We start from the raw sequence: 18,730 nt of genomic DNA on the forward strand, positions 1-18,730 counted from the left end.
CCCCCCCCCCCCCCCCCCCCGCCGCCAAGGAAATATATGAAAATACAAAATAGCATACAAATGCATCACAATAAAACCTTCTGTTGGCTGTGTAAGTAGTCTGTGCTGTTTGCATTTATGCATTGCATTTAACTGGATGTAGGCAGTGTGGCAATTCTTTAACAATTTAATAATTCTTGAACAAAACAAGTAGTAGGCCTACATAGTAACATGTTGGGTTACTCATCCCTATCACTTTCATCAGAGTCATCATCCCATGTACCTCTTTCTTCTGTTTCCTTTGACACATTTTCACAGTCCTGGCAGTGACATAAATCAGTGCAAGACAGTTTTGCAGACATGCATGAACATCTTCCAGTTTCACATTTGCTTTTTTTACAATTACAGTGGACTACCTGCAACACACTATCAGGGGCAGGATTTCTAGTCATCCATGTTACTGTTAACTCCCCATCCTCCATGCCCCATCCATTGCCAATGGGTGAAGGAGCACACATCCTACTAGTCAGAGAACGTCTCATCACTGCTGCTTGGTAGTTTGCCCTTTTGCAATGTTGGTGGAGAGCATCACTTGTTGGGGGAATGGACAGTTCTGGCAAAGCTGATGATGCCGTACAAAATGATTTGTACCTTGCATCGTTCACGTTTTTGGCAGATGATTGGCCATACAGGTGGCACACATATTTGCTCAGTGTGTTGAAAGTTGACTGGTCAAGGTTAAAACTGCTGCCAAGATTTGTGAACCCAGTCAGGTATTCTTCTTTCTGGCAAGCAAGAGAAAATGTCTTCCCTTTGCCCTTGCCATGAAAGGCACTGGTCGAGTCACAACCTGTGAAGGTATGGATGCCAATGAGTGCAGAACAAACACTGGTGCCAAGAGCTGCTGACACCTTAGCCCATACATGGGCAACATACGGCCCGCGGGCCGTATGCGGCCCGCGGGCGCCCCCTGTGTGGCCCGCGATGGAATTGCAAAAAAAAAAAAAAAATTTTTTTTTTTTTTTTTTTTTTTTTTTTACAGTGCACCTGAACGCAACATGCAAGATACCCGCTGAATAAGTGTCCAAATGTTCATGTCATTCTGGCCAATACTCTGTTATAGCATTTCAGTCTGGAATATGGAATATCTTTCAATAATATTTATGACTAAAAGGCTAAAAGTAATCTCATGTGTAAGAAATGACTGTTCTACATTGCAGTAGAAATTGAAATAATTAACTTGTTGGTTTTGGATTTATTTAGCTTCAAGAGTGCATTTTTGTTCTTGTGTGACCCTCAACACAGGCTTTGAGAATCCCGGGCCACTTACTGATACTTATGCTTAAATTAACCCACTCATATTCTGGTTTATTTCAAGAAAAACATTTCGGCTAGTGGAAATTCTAATTGGCTGGTAACTTTAAAATCTAGCAGCCATATTGGCAGGTGGTGAAAAGTTAATTTCAAGCCCTGCAGGGAGAGCAGGTGGTGACATAGGAGTGAAAAAAGGATCAAATATTGGTGGTTAAGACTGAATAATGACATCACAATTGTTAATTTAAAATGAGTTATTCCTCTAAACCTGGCTTCAAATGCCCCAAATTCTTCGCGCTGGCGCCGTTCAGCCCTCAGCAAAATCTGGTAGCGACTCGCGAGGACATTTTTTTGTGGCCTTCTCTATCATCAAAGTTGCCCATTCATGGGTTACGGCATGACAATATTTGTTCGGCCCCCGGCAACAATCTGGGTTTCTCATGTGGCCCCCCATGAAAAATAGTTGCCCACCCCTGCCTTAGCCACATCAATGATCCTCGTTCTGTTGCCTACTCCTGTGAAGAAATACAAGCTACACTGTAAATCTTTCTGCAGACTTACAGCAATCACTGCCACGTCAGTATCGGGGCTTTTGATGACTACAGTTTGGTGTTCTTGTGCAGCATGCTGTGCATGTACAAATACCCTAGTGTCATATTCCTCATGGTCACATGTCAGTTCTTGAACAGCAGTGACAGTTTGTGAACCCTCTTTTACGGAAACACAGTGACACAGTTCTCCATGTGCTATGTACAAGCTGAGGTCCCTGCCCAAAATGGTGAGGTCAGCATCTCGCCATGCAACATAGAGGAATTCTGCCAGTTCTGCTTTGTTTGTTCCATCTGATAGAAACTTTTTCCATTGCGTTGGTGCCTTTTGATCCCGTCCATAGATTTGCACCCGTTGTGTACCGACCCCAGCCCTACGTGACCGCTCTAGGTTCTTAATGCTAATTTTTGGATACTGGTCAATGACAAAGTCTATCCGTGTACACTTGTGCTGCAGAGCTAATTTGAGCACATACTGTAGTACGTTTTCAGCCAATTCTCCAAAGGTAGCCGGTTTGGAACGAATGGCTTGAATGACTGCCATGCCATCGAAGAGAATAGCTCCATCTGACGGAACTTGTTGAACTAAGCAGTCTTTGTCTTTGTTCTCCAATATATTCATCAGAGCTGATTTGTTTGTTTTAGCTAGTGACCCGTCAGTACTGGCTAAAGGATATGAAACCGTTCCCAAGGAGTAGGACAGAACTTCCCTCAGGTCTATCTTTCTAGTTTGACCAACAATGAGTAGTCTGGAGAACAGTTTCTTGTCAGCACGCAGAATCACATCTTTGCCTGCTGCAGATTTCTTCTTTGTCTTTGCCTGGTCACTGAAGGTCTTCAGTTTTTGTGCCTTGATGGGGGCGAAAATGTCGACTGATTTTGACAACAGTCTTTGGTCCAAAAAGACTTTGACAGCTTCTTCACCTCTTTCTTGTGCTGCAAGCAAATCATTCTTGACATCTTCAGCTGCTACTGTCCCTGAGCTAAGACAAACAATGCCATCTTGGTGTATGTCAAATGGGTTCAGCATAGAATCTATGGTGGAACTTATTCTGGTCACAGCATTTTCATCGGCATGAATCCGTGTTTGGTCCAGATCTTTTCGTCTCCGTGTTTCAGGAGATTTACCAGCCATTGACTCACATTGTCTAGCTATGGCAGCTCTTTCATGTTGTGACAATATCCAGCGAGACACTGCAGCCCGATTCAGTGTTATCCCTGTCCAGCCACCCTTTGTCTTGGAATCTCTATTGCATGTTTGCTCAATAGCCTGGTCACAAGCAATGGAGGCAAATCCATGGGCACTTTGACGTTGGACAGTCCACTGGCCTTTTACACTGAGGTCTTTGTGACAAGAAGGATGTGTGAGAGGCAAATTGACCATTTCCAGCCAGTATGAAGGCAAATACCTAGCATAGTTTACACGGTCGTAAGCAAAAAACCATGCCATCATCAGGCGCACTGTTGACAGGTGAAGCTGCCAGTCTGATTCACGTGTTGCTCTCACAAACAGCAGTAGTATTTGTACCATGTCAATGTATGAACTCCAGAAGGCAAACGTTGGGTTTTCTGCACTTCTCGTTTCCACAAAGACGGCATACTTTGAACACATTTTGTCAAAGTTCTCATTTGCACACAAAACATCCATTGTTCTGTCTGGGAAAGCGTCTTTGATCTCAGTGATGACAGCCATGCACTCATCTCTCTCCTCTGGTGTTAATGAGTCTAGGAATGTGCTGAATCTGGCACGTTGCAGACTCTCATACATAAGTTTGTGTGCCCTCATGCTGCGGTTGTAATGATGACCACTGATCACACCATTGATGGATCCTTGGGCAACGACTTCAGACTCGATGAGTATGTCTTGCAGTCCTGCATCACCAAATCTTTTTCCTAAAATGCCTAGGAAGGACATGCATGTATGAAACTCACCTAGTCTAACCACAAGACGCTTTGTCAACTCATCATCTTTCCAGCGGATTTGCTGAGCTTTGGCATATATAGCTTGGTCAAAAACTAACACTACATGGTCCAGTTCTAGCTGATCAGCAAGTTCAACACTTCGCTTCAGAATAGTGTTAACTGTTGACATCTCTGTCGGTGAAGCCTCAATGACTGGAAGATAATACAGTGCTGACTTAGGTAGAGTGGCATCACTTTGTAGCATTGTGTGGAAACCTGTCCAGCCTGGTACTGTACATGCTTCAGCATCTGTGTTCTTCACTAAAACATATGCCAGTTCTGTTTTGGCAGCAGACACAGTGTTCAACCTGTACGTTTCCACCTGCAATGGAACACTTTCATCCTGAAGCAAGTTCTGTGGCCCTTGTCTTTTAGTCTGTGGATAGTGTTGTAGCGGGATGCTAGGAGGTGCTTTGAATGTGTAAACTGACTTCGGCAGTGGCTGTCTGTCTGGTATAGACATTGTTTCAACAACAGAACTTTGTACCATAATGCCATTTGTATGGTGAGTAGTTCCACGACCTGACAGTGTCTCCTCCCCAAAATCGATGTTATCCCACACCAGTATGGTTGGTGCCTTCTTTGAGAACCCCTTAGGGATTTTGTCTCTGCCCTCTAGAAGTTGTAGTGACGCTAGGCTAGTGTCTAGACTGACAACTGTGTTCCATGAAGCACAGTGTCCTAATCTGTTCAGTAGTGACAGAACATTGGATGAACCTGTTAAATGGCGAACAGTTAGACCAAGACACAGTGACTTAGGCGTCTGCTTCCGACCTTTAGAAGCAAGATACACAATGTCTTGACAAACAGATAAAACTTTTAGGTTCACATCTTCAGGAATATCAACATAATGGTCTAGTGTTGGTTCCTCTGTTGCACCTATAATCCAGGAAATCACATTGAATAGTTCAACTGGCACAACAGATTTTGCGTCAGAAACATTCAAATCCTCTGCTGTGGGAGGCCAGGGGCATTTCATCCCGGGAGTTTCATTCACAAGTCTCTTCAATATCAGTCCTGCACTGTACAGTGTCCTTGTGTGCTCTGTAGTTTGTCCAGATGTGTGTTCATTGTCACTTTCAGCTTGGCTTACCTCGGTTGACTCAGTTGTTGTCGTGTCTGATGGATGCGGTAGCCTGTCTAACAGTGTATCTGCTGATAATGTTTCAACAAAAACCAGTTCGGAGATGTTGCGCGTTGCAGGGCTGTGAAACACCAGCTGGGGGAAATCACGGGCCAACCGCTTTTTCAGTTTATCCTGCCTGCAACATGAAAATATAGAAAAAGACGAGCACAAATGTATAAATAAAGGGATTTTTTTCACAATGACAAACAAATACATTTAAACATACTGTCAGCCTTTCTTGTGAGCGAATAAATCAATAAAATGGAAACTTTTCAGTATGAAAGAGGTTCTTTTTTATTTACTGAACTGTCAAGGACACAGTTACCTGTAGTCTGAAGCATCAATATCCTCATTCTTCTTAACGATGTCTATGAATTTCTTCCTTAGTTGGTTCATTTTCAGGATTTCTTGTTTATCGATAATCCTTTGACGGATGACTCGTTCGCAGAATATCTTGTAGCTGGCAGCAAAGGGTTGTTCATTTCTGAAAACACACACACGCAGACAAAAAAATACTTAACATGTGCAAAGAGGTCTGCTGTCAACATTGTATCTAAAGACAGACAAAATAGTATTTGTTGTAGGTCAAAGCCTTACTTTTGAAATGTGCAGTGTTAATGCAATGTAATAACTCACACTTCATCTGTGGTTGCAGTATGTGTTGCCGTAGACTTTGACAAGGACCTTGTGTATTCTCTGTAACAGGACCTGTGGTAACGCACTTCCAGAGACACACAGTCTTTGTCTTTGATATGCAAAAGAACGCTAGAGTCTTCCTTCTTCTCAGCAGCCTTCCGCAACTGGCCTGAAAACAAAAAAAAGTTATAATCGGCTTTACTGTCAAATCACACATTTTATAATAAAAAAAAGTGGGTGACATTTGTTTTTGTATCTTTTATCCATTGTATTGTTATTACAAGAAAAAAGAGGTGGGGGGGGCAAGGAGATCAAGGCAATAAAATAAAATGCTCCCTCTCTCTCTCTCTGTGTGTGTGTGTGTGTGTGTGTGTGTGTGTGTGTGTGTGTGTGTGTGTGTGTGTGTGTGTGTGTGTGTGTGTGTGTGTGTGTGTGTGTGTGTGTGTGTGTTGGTTTGGGGGCTGTAAATAACACAGTGAACAATGGGCCAGCTGGCACTTGTGACCTGCCCCCCCTTGGTGTTTCAGTCTCTGTTCTGTAGATACACATTTTTTTTATCAATGATAAGTAATATAATATAATATATAAATCAACTACATCACAAGACCACCGCCTTTTCTGCCTGTCTATCTGCACACTTCCTTGTTCCATGTTTTTCAGTCCCGTGTGTGTGTGTGTGTGTGTGTGTGTGTGTGTGTGTGTGTGTGTGTGTGTGTGTGTGTGTGTGTGTGTGTGTGTGTGTGTGTGTGTGTGTGTGTGTGTGTGTGAGATAGAGAGAGAGAGAGAGGGGGGGGGTCGCTTACCTGCAGACACTGTCTCTGCTTGTGAAAGTTGATCCTTCTTCCGTTTTCCACCAACAGTAATATATTTGTCCACCTTTTTACAAATGATGCAGATGGCTGGAAGGACAGGGCCAGCAGAACGGACGGGCAAACCTGTCCGAGACCGAAGTTTCTTTCGGGGGGTTTCAGACGTGGCTCCGTCGGGGCCGATGCTGTCCGAGGCTGCGGCTGCATCTGGTTCTTCTTCTCCCCCCCCCTGCACCATCTGTGTGCAGCGTTTCTCAGCCAAACCCAAACGTCAGGGGCGGAGCGACCCTATCAGCCCAGAGGGGGCGAAGCTCTTAGGGGGGCCCCATCAATTTTTTTTTTTTTTTTTTTTTTTTTTTGAAGGCCAGGCCAGGCCGCAGGGCCGGTTCCAGAACAAGATGACTAGGGGTGCATCCTAGATAGGAAGGGGTGCAGATGCCCGGCCAAAGGCCGGGCCCACTCGAAAGATTTGACATGTTATTTTACTAAAAATAATGCATTTGACCATCATTTCAAGTAGAATGACCACCCAAGCAAGAATATTTCAAGTGTTTCAAGTGCTTTACTGAAATATTTGGACCATATAATGATAATACAATTATCTCAACCTTAAAAGGTTACATATAGGTGCCAAAAAGCCATAAAATCACATCAAAGAACAAAGAAAAACAACAACTATAATTCAAGTTTAAACAGTAAGTGTGCAGCTGTAGCATTTATTAAAAAAAAAAAAAAAAAAAAAAAAAAAATTTACTTTTCAACTGAGCATGCAGACAAATAATGGTGCAATGCATGCTTTTGCACCCCCGTAGAACCGGGCCTGCCAGGCCGCGAAGAAAAATGCGCCTTTTTTGCATGTTTGAATCGGTTTTAGCCATATTTAGTGGAATATCTCATTTTAAACACACCAATGTTATTGTCTATTGATTGAATTCCTCTCAGACTCACACCACTGACTTTATTAACCCTTGTACCCTGCTAACCCGCTAACCCTTAAACGTCTGCTGGTCCATGTACATGCACCTTGATATTAATTTTTATTTTTGATAGTCTTAATTAATTATTTTTTTATTTTTTATTGATTCTTATCCATTGGTAACTTCATCTCTCATACCTCATATCAACATTTCATGCTCACTGAATTTTAACCCCTCAAATGCCAGTTTACTGTATTTTCTGTACAATAAAATTTTCAGTAGAAAACACAAAATATTATTTTTTTCCCTTCCCATGAATGCCACCTGGTGGCGCTGTGGTGGGATTATCATAGCTATGGATTGATGACATTTTTGGCGGAGGAATTACTTTATCCCAGCTTCCATCTTTTGAGAATTGCAAATTTGCATTTTTTTAACTTTCATGGATCTTGATATTAGTACTTGTTTTTTATATTTATAAGTAAGTATTTTCTTATTTTTTATCGATCCATATCCGTTCCTGATTCCATTCCTCCCACCTCATATGCGTAGTTGAACATCCTGCTCAAAACACACGCTTGAGCGACACCATTTAGGCCATGAGTGAGGGAGCACAGAACTGGCCTCCATGGATGACGCTCTGACCGCCTCCGCCGCCCAAGGCGCTCCTTCGTGGGCATCGGATGTTACTGTGGCCCGCTGCGCCTCGCAGCTTTTGCCGGTCTCAACGCGGAAGTCATTGAAACCTCTTAGAACGGCAATGATCGCGACAAGATTACACATCTAGAGTCACTTTTTGATGCCGATTCCGAAAATGCTCGTCATGAGTCTCTACAACGAACGGGCGCGGAGATACGATGTAGTTTCAACTAAGGTAAGTTTTACAAAAAAAAACATGAAACTGCCCATTTTCGACTTCCAGCTAGTTTTCACAAGAAACGCAAATGAGCTTCATCCTATGGAATCAAATAAGGGCCAAGCTTCAAATAATTAGTTTGCACCGGAAAATCCGCGTTCGCAGGTCATATGACCATTTTTCCATGATTGATAACTGCAGGGTACTTTTCATGTAAATCTCCATGTAATTGGTTGCTGTGCTGTGCTGTGTGATGTGCTGGGGAAATAGCGGGGGGGGGCAAACACAATAGAAACTACAAATTTGATGTCTTGAGTCGAACTGAGAGGTGTAAGATCAGAAAAATAATTATTTTTGGGGAAAGTGGCTGGGAGTCGATTTTTTTTGTTTGTTTTTTTGCAAAATTAACATTGAAGTCAATGGGAAAACTATGCAATGGATGTTGAAGCCTTGTAACTCAACCAAATGTTCAATCAACCCCAAGGTTAGATATTAAGGTCAAATTTCAAGGTATTTGGTACAGGATGCCCGCTGAAAAAAATTAAATACATTAATTTTGTAAAAATTTCCTGGAGGTCTCAAAAAGGCGGTTTTAATGGGAGTCAATGGGCGTGCCGGTGGACCCCAGCAGACGTTTAAGGAGTATTTGAGTTTCTGGGTGCCAGGACGATGTTTTTCTATTTTTTTCAACGTGAATTACCATAATAAACCATAAAAACAACCTGTGCTTAATCTTACACTTTTCGCTCCAGGATTTTCCAAATTACACTTACGCGATTATTGCTTCGCACCAGCTGGGTGGACCAGTAAAGTCATTTTAAGTCACAACTGTAAAATAGCTGATAGCCCCTATATCCGAAAACACAATTTGTCACTCATTGAGCCAAGTAATATTATGTCCAAGAAAGACTACAGTGAAGCCACTTTACAGACAAGCTTGTTCTGAAGAAGAAAAATAAAAACACAGGTTGCCAGCCAGGTGACCTGGCCTGCAAAAAAAAAAAAAAAAAAAAAAAAAAAAAAAATTTTTTTTTTTGATGGGCCCCCCTGACGAGTGGGCCCGTGGCGGCCGCACCCTCTGCCCCGGCGTACGCTCCGCTACTGCCAAACGTCTTTTACAAATAAAGCGACGGTAACACGTCGCGTGAAATCCAGCGTCCTCGGGAACATGGTCAAAATCCACGTCCACGCAATGTTTAAAAGTTTCAGCGATAACTTTACTATCGCCGTCCAGACAAAGCCACTGTTTGACGACAGACCTGTAAGTGTCCCACCTTGTCTGGGTAAAATCCTGCACGTCCTCATTCTGTACTGACAAAAAGTGCATATAGCATCGTTTGGAGTCCTTTGATTCCCGGCTTTTACGCACTTTTTTCCGCTGTTTTGGTTTCTTTTTCCCCTCTTCGCTGCTTGAACTGGTGGTCGCCATGGCTCTAATGTTATTACGGCAAGGGAATAAAGCGGCTACGCGATTGGTCCACGTGACCAAAACCACACCACTCCCCTTGCACAGATTAGTACGCCTAGTAAGAAATAGTGCCGTCTTTGACCACTGATTAAAAAAATACTGCAGGATAACACGAGTAGAACTTTTTTATTTGTACTTTCTACCTATAGATCTCTTTTATGGAGAAAAAAGTGTGTAGTGCCCCTGCCGTGGGAACGGAAGTAAACGAAAATGCTAGTCACAATATGGCCTAATAGAGACAAAATGGAAAAGAAAACTGAAAACATGCTCAGTCCTTCACTAAAGACATCAGCCTTTCATTAAAAAAGACTTTTCTCTATCAGCGTAAAATATGACCAAGTGTGTCTGCTGCACTGCCGACTTTGACCGTGCCACTGCTCCCTGGTGGATCATGGCACTGATAAAACATTGCTCACTGAGGCCACCTTCTGTTCAGTAAGCGCATTGCTAATTGTTTTTCCCAGTATCTTCACAGTCCGGTACTCATTCCTCCTCAAACACTTGGTTAAAACATTAGACTGTGCCTGCTCAAAATGATAGAAATTAATGAGATGCTTGGTATTCAAATGCTGGGGGGGGGGGGCACTTAGAAACATGCTACCTCATCATTTAACCATTCTCTTTTAAACCATGCTGTCAAAGTTCGCTCTTATGCATAACTTATGGCTAAAAACAAGGACTCTTTATAACGCCATCAAACTCCCATGCCTTATATGATGCTATAACAGTCAAACAAATAAAATGTGTAACTCAGACTCAGTTTCTTGCATTCGTTTTCAGTTTTATCCTGTGGTTTTCTGCATCTCATTTCATACATAATTTTGGACATAAAACAGTTTGACAATGAATGCTTCAATGGACAGACAAATGAAACAGACAAATATATAACAACAGCAGGCCTTTATTTTGTGTTGAGTCTGGGCGTATGAGAGAGAGAGAACACGTTGTGTGAGGGTGCAGGGAATGTGAGAGACAGATAAAGGACAAGTGGCAGCAAGAAATAAGACGAATGTGGGCTTTCAAAGAAAGGGATGGGGTCAAAGCAGAGTAAACACAGGTGTAACCAATAACATTAATGACGGTTCCATTCCATTTAGGTGTTCCAGTGCCAGGGAAAAGGGTCTACAGGGAGGAGCAGTGAAGAAAGAGAAGATGAGAATGTGTGAAACATGGAGGGAGAACTTTTTCTAGGGGTTGGCCGCGAAGACGTCTTCGATCCAGTAGAGGAACTCGCACACCTTGACGTAGACGGCAGGGTAGCCGGGTAGGGCGCAGCCCTGACCCCAGGACACCAGGCCGTAGACCTCGCCGAAACACACCAGAGGACTGCCGGAGTCGCCCTGAGAGAGACAGAGGGGTTGGTGGGACAGGCCCGCGTTATAGACTGCTTTCATTGGGGGGTGCAGATGTTTAGTTGGCGCTTTTTGACCAATTAATGTAAGAAAATTGCAGTTTCTTACTCAGCTTAGGAGGACATTGAAATTGCCGTGAAGATTTTCCCTGCTACCACCTTTGGTCAGTTTAGGATGCAGTTTAGGATGCAGTATGCAGTGAATAACAGTGTTGGGGGTAACTCATTACAAAAGTAACATATTACATGTAATATATGACTTTTAGCAGTAACTCAGTAATATAACGTATTACTTATAGGATTTCAGTAATATTATACCAGTTACTTTGTCAAGTAACTCAAGTTACAAATTGAGTTACATTTGATGAAATCAAAGCACATATTTAAAAAAGATACAATCATTTCCTAATCAAACTGTGTGTTTTTATGCAAATAACCACTATAGATGACAATAACAAAGGAAAAGAATAATATTTAGAATTTTGGATTGTTTACACTGACTTCAAGGCGGTTGAAATTATTTTTTGGGATGGCGGCGATGCATGTAATTCTGCTGCTGCTGTTGTTTTGGTGAAAGTAATGCAAAAGTAGTGTAATAAGTAACAAGTTACTCTACACAGAAAGTAATGTTGTAAAGTATCTTATTACTTTCAAATGAAAGTAACTAGTAATATGTAGTATATTACATTTTGAAAGTAACTTGCCCAACACTGGTGAATAATCCCTCCACACATACTGTCGAATTAATGTAGTCTTTGCACGGACTGAAAACTCACATTGCATACGCCTATGTTCCCCTCGATATATCCGGCGCACAGCATCCGGCGTGAGATCATGCCAGGATAGGCGTTCTCACACTCTACGTCTCCCCAGATGGCCACGTCCAGACATTGCAGAAGGGTGGGCATGTTGACTGTAACAGGCAGGATGAAAGTGAAGGAGCCTGTATACACACTTTATTCATTGTGCTAAAATGTTTCAGCTAAAAGGCCTTCATCGAGGTGTGGCTAATTATAGTATCACAACAAGATGCACATAGAAACCTCTGAAATGTCTTTTCAACTATTTTCAAACCTTGGAAAAACAGGAATAATTCTACAAACAAACAAGTCTAAGGTGGCCTAATTGCACACTCTATGTAGAATTAACCCATTGATACCTGATGCAGCATTTGCGTGTATATCCCTCATTTGTGTGTGTATCCCTTTAAGTCTTAAAGGGATACACACACAAATGCTGCATCAGGTATCAATGGGTTAAGTGAGTGTTATGAACCCACCCTCCTCGTCTCCCATGGCGGTGTTTCCCCAGCCGGACGTCGAGCACATCATGCCCCCGTATGGACATCCTGAGGGCAGGGAGATGGGTGCCACCGCGTCGGTCACCTCCACCGGGTGGAAGAGCTTGATCAGCATAACGTCGTAATCCAGAGTCTGGTAGTCATAGCTGCACACAGAGAAATAAGACATTAGCATATTAAGACGTAGGCCTATAAAAGGGGACAGTCTGGACAGAATATATTTCAGAAGTACAAATTCTAACAAAACAATAAAACAAAATGTAGGTACAACCTGCCAGTCTCTTTATCTCACCTAGGGTGCCAGATGATGTTGTCAGTCTTCATGAGCTGCTCAGTGCCCTCAAACACACGCAGGTCATGTTCTCCCAGCATGATCTGCATGGAATATGGACTGAGAGAGGAGGAGAAACAGAGAATATGCTTGACACTTTTATTGACATTATTCATTATAACAGACTCTACTCCTTACTTTATTCCCAGGCTTGAAAGATGTCCCCCCTTGTAGTTAGACTTTATGGGGGGATGGGGGGGGACATGGCAACAAGCGGGCAAAATGAATACAAGATGCCAATTGAATACAGGTTTTTCTCACCCATCGATCTATACTCACTTGTACCAACAGTGGGCGACAGAGAGCACCCACTGCTTGTTGATGAGCGTGCCGCCACAGAAGTGGTAGCCGTAGTTGAGTGAGGCCATGTAGGGACGAGAGTGAGGCTCACACTCCTGACCCCCAATGATCCTCCCATCCTCACGGGGCACCGCCGCTGTCGCAGAGAGAGAGAGAGAGAGAGAGAGAGAGAGAGAGAGAGAGAGAGAGAGAGAGAGCGAGAGAGAGAGAGAGATTTGTCTTTTAGATACTGTATACTTAACCTACTTGACACATCTTTTTACATAGATTAGCCCGATGGTTCTCAAACATTTTCACGCCAAGGACCCCTAAACTGACAAATATTAGACCATGGACCCCCATTTGATAAGATTTTGTCCCAGGTTCCCCCATCTGATAAGATTTTTGGTTTTAGATATATATTTTAGATATTTATTACAGAAAGTGTACCAAATATTCACACATTCTGTCATTGTGTTATGGAGGGAATTATAGTGAAAAATAATTATTCCCTTTTTTTTGCTGGGGCCCCCTGCTGGAACCCCCTCAAGAACCCCTGGGGGTCCCTGGACCCCACTTTGAGAACCACTGGATAAGCTTATCTGCTATTACTCATTTAGTTTCACAGTACTGCTGCAGTGTTAGTTAAGCAAGAGGGCTTTTGTTAAGAACAAAGAGCACATTTAAATAACAAAAGTCCCCACTTTTACCGCTGTAGTACTGCTGTAGTGCTGCTGCAGCACTACTACAGTACTACAGCAGTGTAGTGCTGCTGTAGTACTGTAGTGCTGCAGCAGCACTGCCAAACCAAATGAGTAACATCTGTACACAACTACGACTGGTGGTGTGTGTGTGTGTGCATGTGTGTGTGCGTGTGTGTGTGTGTGTGTGTGTATGCGTGCGTGTGTGTGTGTGTGCGTGCGTGTGTGTGTGTGTGTGTGTGTGTGTGTGTGTGTGTGTGTGTGTGTGCGTGTATGTGTGTGTGTGCATGTGTGCATGTGTGTGTGCGTGTGTGTCTGTATTCCCGTGTATTTACCAGCAGCGGCTCCCACCATCAGCAGCAGAGCCAGCAGTCTCATGGTGTCTGGTGAATGCTAAATGATCAGAAGACACCTGGACATGTCCTGGCTCATATTTATATCCCGTAGCAGCCTGCCATGCTCACAACCACCCCCCCCCCCCCCCCCCCCCCGCTCCCCATCCCTGTCCTCACACTCCCCCCCTCACCCTGCATGCCACCCATCCATCCTCTTATCATGACCCCATTCCCATGTTTGCCCACCCTAAATCTACCCACCCCAACCCAAGGTTATTATAGTTAACGAAAACTAACGGAAAAACAAAAACTAGAATTGAAAAAACATGAAATAAACTGAAATAAAAACAAAAACTAAGCTTTACAAAAAAACGATAAATAACTGAAACAGTATTGTGTGTTTACAAAACGAACTAAAATAAAATAAAATTGAAGAGAAAATGCCCTTAGTTTTAGTCTTTACAGTATTTCATACATAATAAGCCTATATTTTGAGTGGAGATGAAATCTATTTTCCTAGATCTATCATATTTTATGACCCGTTTGAATCTCACCCCTGACAAACACCCCATATTACAAAAAAAAAGAGGAAAGGGGCAAAAAAAGACTAAAACTAACACTGAAACTAATAAAAACTATACTAAAACTAAGCATTTTCAAAAAATAAAAAATAAACTAAACGATCAAACCCACCTTAAAAACGAATGAAAACTAAACTGAAATTGAAAACAAAAAGTCAAAACTAATAAAATTAAAAAATAAAGAAAAAAATCCAAAACTATTATAACCTTGCCCCAACCCCCACCCCAACACACCCCTTATGGATGTCATCTGTGTAGCCTACCTCAATTACACACATGGGACCAAGGTCTCCACACCTTTCACTTCTCTAATGGTTAACTGATTGTTGGCAAGCCACAATATACAAACAAGCAGGCTCTTAATCTGCCAAAGTTGTACAATTCTCTTCTGTACGTGGCAAATATGAACATATTCTCTGAGGCATTTTCCCCAACAACTCCTTTATTTATTATTCATTGCTGAGGTTGTTGCTGTTCAACACATTAGGTTAACTGTGATCATTGCTTCCAGCAGTTGTGTAACTGGTGGCATCCCTGTGGGGGAAAAGGCTGTTTTAAGGTTGCAGCTTTGGATGGCCTTGAAAATAAGCCAAGCGGAGGTGAGAAAATCTTCATCTGTGAGTCTTGGCACAGGAAAGGAGAAAACCTTGTTTTTCTTTTTCCATTTCTGCACAACAGGAGGCAATCAGCAAAGCGACATGCATAGTCATCATGGTCTTTGAGGGTCAACTCAATCTAAATGAAGTGATTCTATTCTATTCTATTCTACACAGTATTCTAGTCTAGTGTCTAATCTATTCTAGTCTATTCTAGTCAAATAGATATTCCAAAGGTACAAAAATATAGGCTATATCCACCTTATTTCTAGCTGCCATGATGCCTGATGGGTGCTTCTTCCGCTTCCGGTGTAATAGACTGTTTTACAGTCTATGGTTTTAACTTGACAAAAAAAACGTCTATGAGGATTTTACAGCAGAGCCATTGTGCTCTACAGCCGCGTCGTTCGGGTGCTGGGATAACGTAATGCATTGTGGGTAGTCGGCTACTGTGGCTAATGCTAGCGGCTAGCGTAATAGTTACTTTACATGGCAGTAAAACGCCACTGAATGACCAAATTGATTGAACTTTGAACCATTTCGAGTAAAGCTTAATTTATACTTATTATAAAGTGTCGCTCAGCACATGGTCGCAGACGAAAAATAAAGTGTCGCTCATGTTGCTGCATTTATGCTTCTCTCCACGGCGCAACGGTCACGTGACGCTAGAGACAGAGAACTAGTGCAGTGCAGACAGGCAAGAGAGGGAATGCTGTCAGTGAACCCACGTCGGAGGCAAGATGTAACTGCAGCCGCATATAACGACACACAACCACACAATCACCTCCTCTCTCTCTGGGAAGTTGGTCACGGTGTTCTTTGTGATTTTCACGAAGTCATACATCAAGGCTGATAAAAATACCGGGGACACGCTCATTAATTTCATTTAAGCGAAAACTAAAACAAGGAAGTCGCGCGTGCCCGTCTATATAGCCAATCAGACTTGCGCGACATTATGTGACGTAGTCAGCGACACTAGACATTTCACCAGGTAGCAGACACTGCTCGCAGACACTTGAAAGTGTCGACTCAAGTCCTCATTTCTGTCTGCGACCATTTCAAAAGTGTCGGCAGACGAAGCATAAATTGGGCTTAACACTGTTTCCATACGGACCCCCAGCGTTGGTTAGTTGTTTATAACGTGACTATATTTATAACTTTTATAACATACTCCAGGTCCCGGTTTATAATTCGGGTCTGCAGCCGAGTATAACAAAGGAAATGGCAAGCTGCAACAATAAGTCACGTTAAACCAGAACTTGTACCCACAATTATTTTTTACAGTGGGGCATTCAAAAATAAGGTGGATACAATTAGGGAATATGCTGTCAAACAAACAAAAACGCTCAACCTGCTGCTATATGAAGGTAAAGTCATAGCGCTATGCATATTTCTGTCCGGTGAGGCCATCTTCTGAGTTGTGAGGTAATGCATGCTTGTTTTTTGTACTGGTGTCACGACCTGCAGGCCATGACAACGAAGAGAAAGCGCACGGTTTTTAACAGTGTAAACAAATGGATTTGATTTAGAATAACTCAAGTTTCAGATGAAGCGACAAAAAGAACAATGGGACGTGTACGTCAGTTAATCAGCGGTGTAGGTGAGTGAACGTGTGAGAAGGTAAGTATGGATGTGGTGTTGTAATAGAAGGTGCAAAGCTAAAAGAACAACCGAAACGGCCAAGGCGAACAAAAGGTGCTGCTGTCATGCAGGGGAAAGCCTCCACTGACTGAGGAGCAGTCAGATGGTTAAAAGGCCTCTGCGGCAGTGATCCGGTGTCATGCCGAGTTTTGCACCCCCGCCGAGAATTGCACCCCCACCACATTTTGGGGCTGTTTTAACTTAAAAACAGGGATGCAAATCTCGGCAGGTACAAACTGCCGAGATTTGCACCCCCCTCCATAAAGCCAGGAGAGATCCCCAGGTCTCGAGGTCCTCTGGATTTTAAGCACAAGTCGGCTTCCATGAGCCAGAAGAGAGCCCCAAGCATGGAAGTCACCTCCACGCGGATCTAATGCATCAAAGTCGGTCTCCATGAGCCAGGACAGACCCCCCTGGCTTGGAGATCACGTCTACCCAGACAATTATATCATTTGTAAACAGTTAAGTTTCCGTATAAATCATTACAATATGCTCCCGGAATGTGGGGATGCAATTCTCTGCAGGGGTGCAAAACTCGGCATGACACCGGTGCTCCCAGTTGCCCTGATTGCTCCTCCTGCCTGGACCTGAGGGAAGACACACAGGTGACAGACAAACATACAACACAGGTCCAGACAGCAGATAGAGGGCCGTCACAACTTCTGGTTATTGGGCACCCCTGTACTGGAGGGGCAATCACTTCTCTCATTCCTACTACTACTCCAACAAACCACCATCTGACAGAGGTGTGGACTCCAGTCACATGACTTGGACTCGAGTCAGAGTCGAGTCACACATTTGATGACTTTAGACTCGACTTGACAAAATCAACAAAGACTTGCAACTCGACTTGGACTTGAACACCAAAGACTCATGACTTGACTTGGACTTGAGCCTTTTGACTTGAAAAGACTTGATGTAAATATATATTTTTTACATTCATCTTTTTATTTAATTTAAACATAAAACATGACTGATAGTATGAAACTATGAAAGTGTAATGTCAACAAACTTGTTTAAACTAATTTTAAAAAGCATTCATGACTCTTGTTAAAATAGCATTGCATTTGGTGAAGAGCACATTATGACTTGTTTAAGACTCGAAACTAAAAGTCTATGACTTGGACTTGACTTGGGACTTGCGAGTGTTGACTTGTGACTTGACTCGAGACTTGGGTGCAAAGACTTGCGACTGACGTGTGACTTGCAAAACAATGACTTGTTCCCACCTCTGCCATCTGACCTAAACTAGACAGCTGGAACATGACACATATGCAAGGCTTGGACTCTTTGGCCACTACAAACCGTCCCACCGAGCAAAACGTCCCACGGAGGGTCCAGAGCGGAGATGAACTCACCACTACAGTAGCCTGTTGGTGCGCTAAGCTAATCATTCTTGCATGTAAATCAAACGCTCCAAGCTGTGCTCCTTTATTTTCTTCCAAGTATATTCTAGTTGGTAATGGGGTTGCATTGCTGGGTCTGTGGGTCACCTCCATTAGAAATATTACAGCATATAATACAACCATTGGTGGCTCAGGGCACCATGGGCATAGACATAGATGTTAGGTGTTAAAAAGACAGACCATAACAATATATAATGGCAGCTTACAGACCTCTGTTACATACAATAATATAACACTATTGATCAACACATAGGCAATAGTACTGTAGGGGGTATTCAGTGGCGCCGGAACGAGTTTGCAATAAGTGGGACACATTTTTTTTTTTTTTTGCTGTTTTTTCGAAAAATTGACGTTTTTATGGACGTTTGGATGATTTTTAGCCATATTTAGATGAATATCTCATTTTAAATTAACATTAGGATTATACTGTAGTGATGTAATTATTCAGTATTTTTCCTTTTCTCACTCACTTGGTGACCTGCTCTCCCTTTAGGTCATTTTATAATTACACTACAACAGACAGCAACACAGGCAGAAACACTGAACTTATTATTATTATTATTAATATCACTTCGAAACACAGTGCAAAACTTG

At 42.7% G+C, this 18,730-nt stretch overlaps 3 protein-coding genes across 4 annotated transcripts in view; 1 reads left to right on the forward strand and 2 right to left on the reverse strand.

Moving 5' to 3' along the window:
- Positions 1–10,872, forward strand: part of cblc (Cbl proto-oncogene C, E3 ubiquitin protein ligase) — a 36,123-nt gene extending 25,251 nt beyond the window's left edge. For both annotated transcript variants that reach the window (XM_083661183.1, XM_083661184.1), the window contains exon 13: positions 10,713–10,872. In XM_083661183.1, coding sequence (XP_083517309.1) covers positions 10,713–10,756 — 44 coding nt within the window. In that variant the 3' untranslated portion in view covers positions 10,757–10,872. The remainder of the gene's footprint in view (positions 1–10,712) is intronic.
- On the reverse strand, positions 1,575–6,612 carry LOC310798867 (uncharacterized protein; the record flags this gene model as incomplete). Its single annotated transcript, XM_083661430.1, has 4 exons — positions 1,575–5,065; positions 5,255–5,413; positions 5,566–5,734; positions 6,369–6,612. The coding sequence occupies 4 exons, from the start codon at positions 6,610–6,612 to the stop codon at positions 1,732–1,734; spliced, it is 3,906 nt and encodes a 1,301-aa protein (XP_083517556.1). The 3' UTR covers positions 1,575–1,731.
- Positions 10,803–13,961, reverse strand: LOC310798642 (trypsin-like; the record flags this gene model as incomplete). The annotated part of the gene is made up of 6 exons (XM_083661185.1): positions 13,913–13,961; positions 12,877–13,033; positions 12,559–12,657; positions 12,246–12,412; positions 11,743–11,879; positions 10,803–10,955 (listed from the first exon to the last, which is right to left on the reverse strand). The coding sequence occupies exons 1-6, from the start codon at positions 13,953–13,955 to the stop codon at positions 10,803–10,805; spliced, it is 756 nt and encodes a 251-aa protein (XP_083517311.1). The 5' UTR covers positions 13,956–13,961.
- Positions 13,962–18,730: the final 4,769 nt, after the last annotated feature.

Source organism: Poromitra crassiceps, assembly GCF_964638095.1.
Source record: "Poromitra crassiceps genome assembly, chromosome: 26".
Lineage (NCBI taxonomy): Eukaryota > Metazoa > Chordata > Actinopteri > Beryciformes > Melamphaidae > Poromitra > Poromitra crassiceps.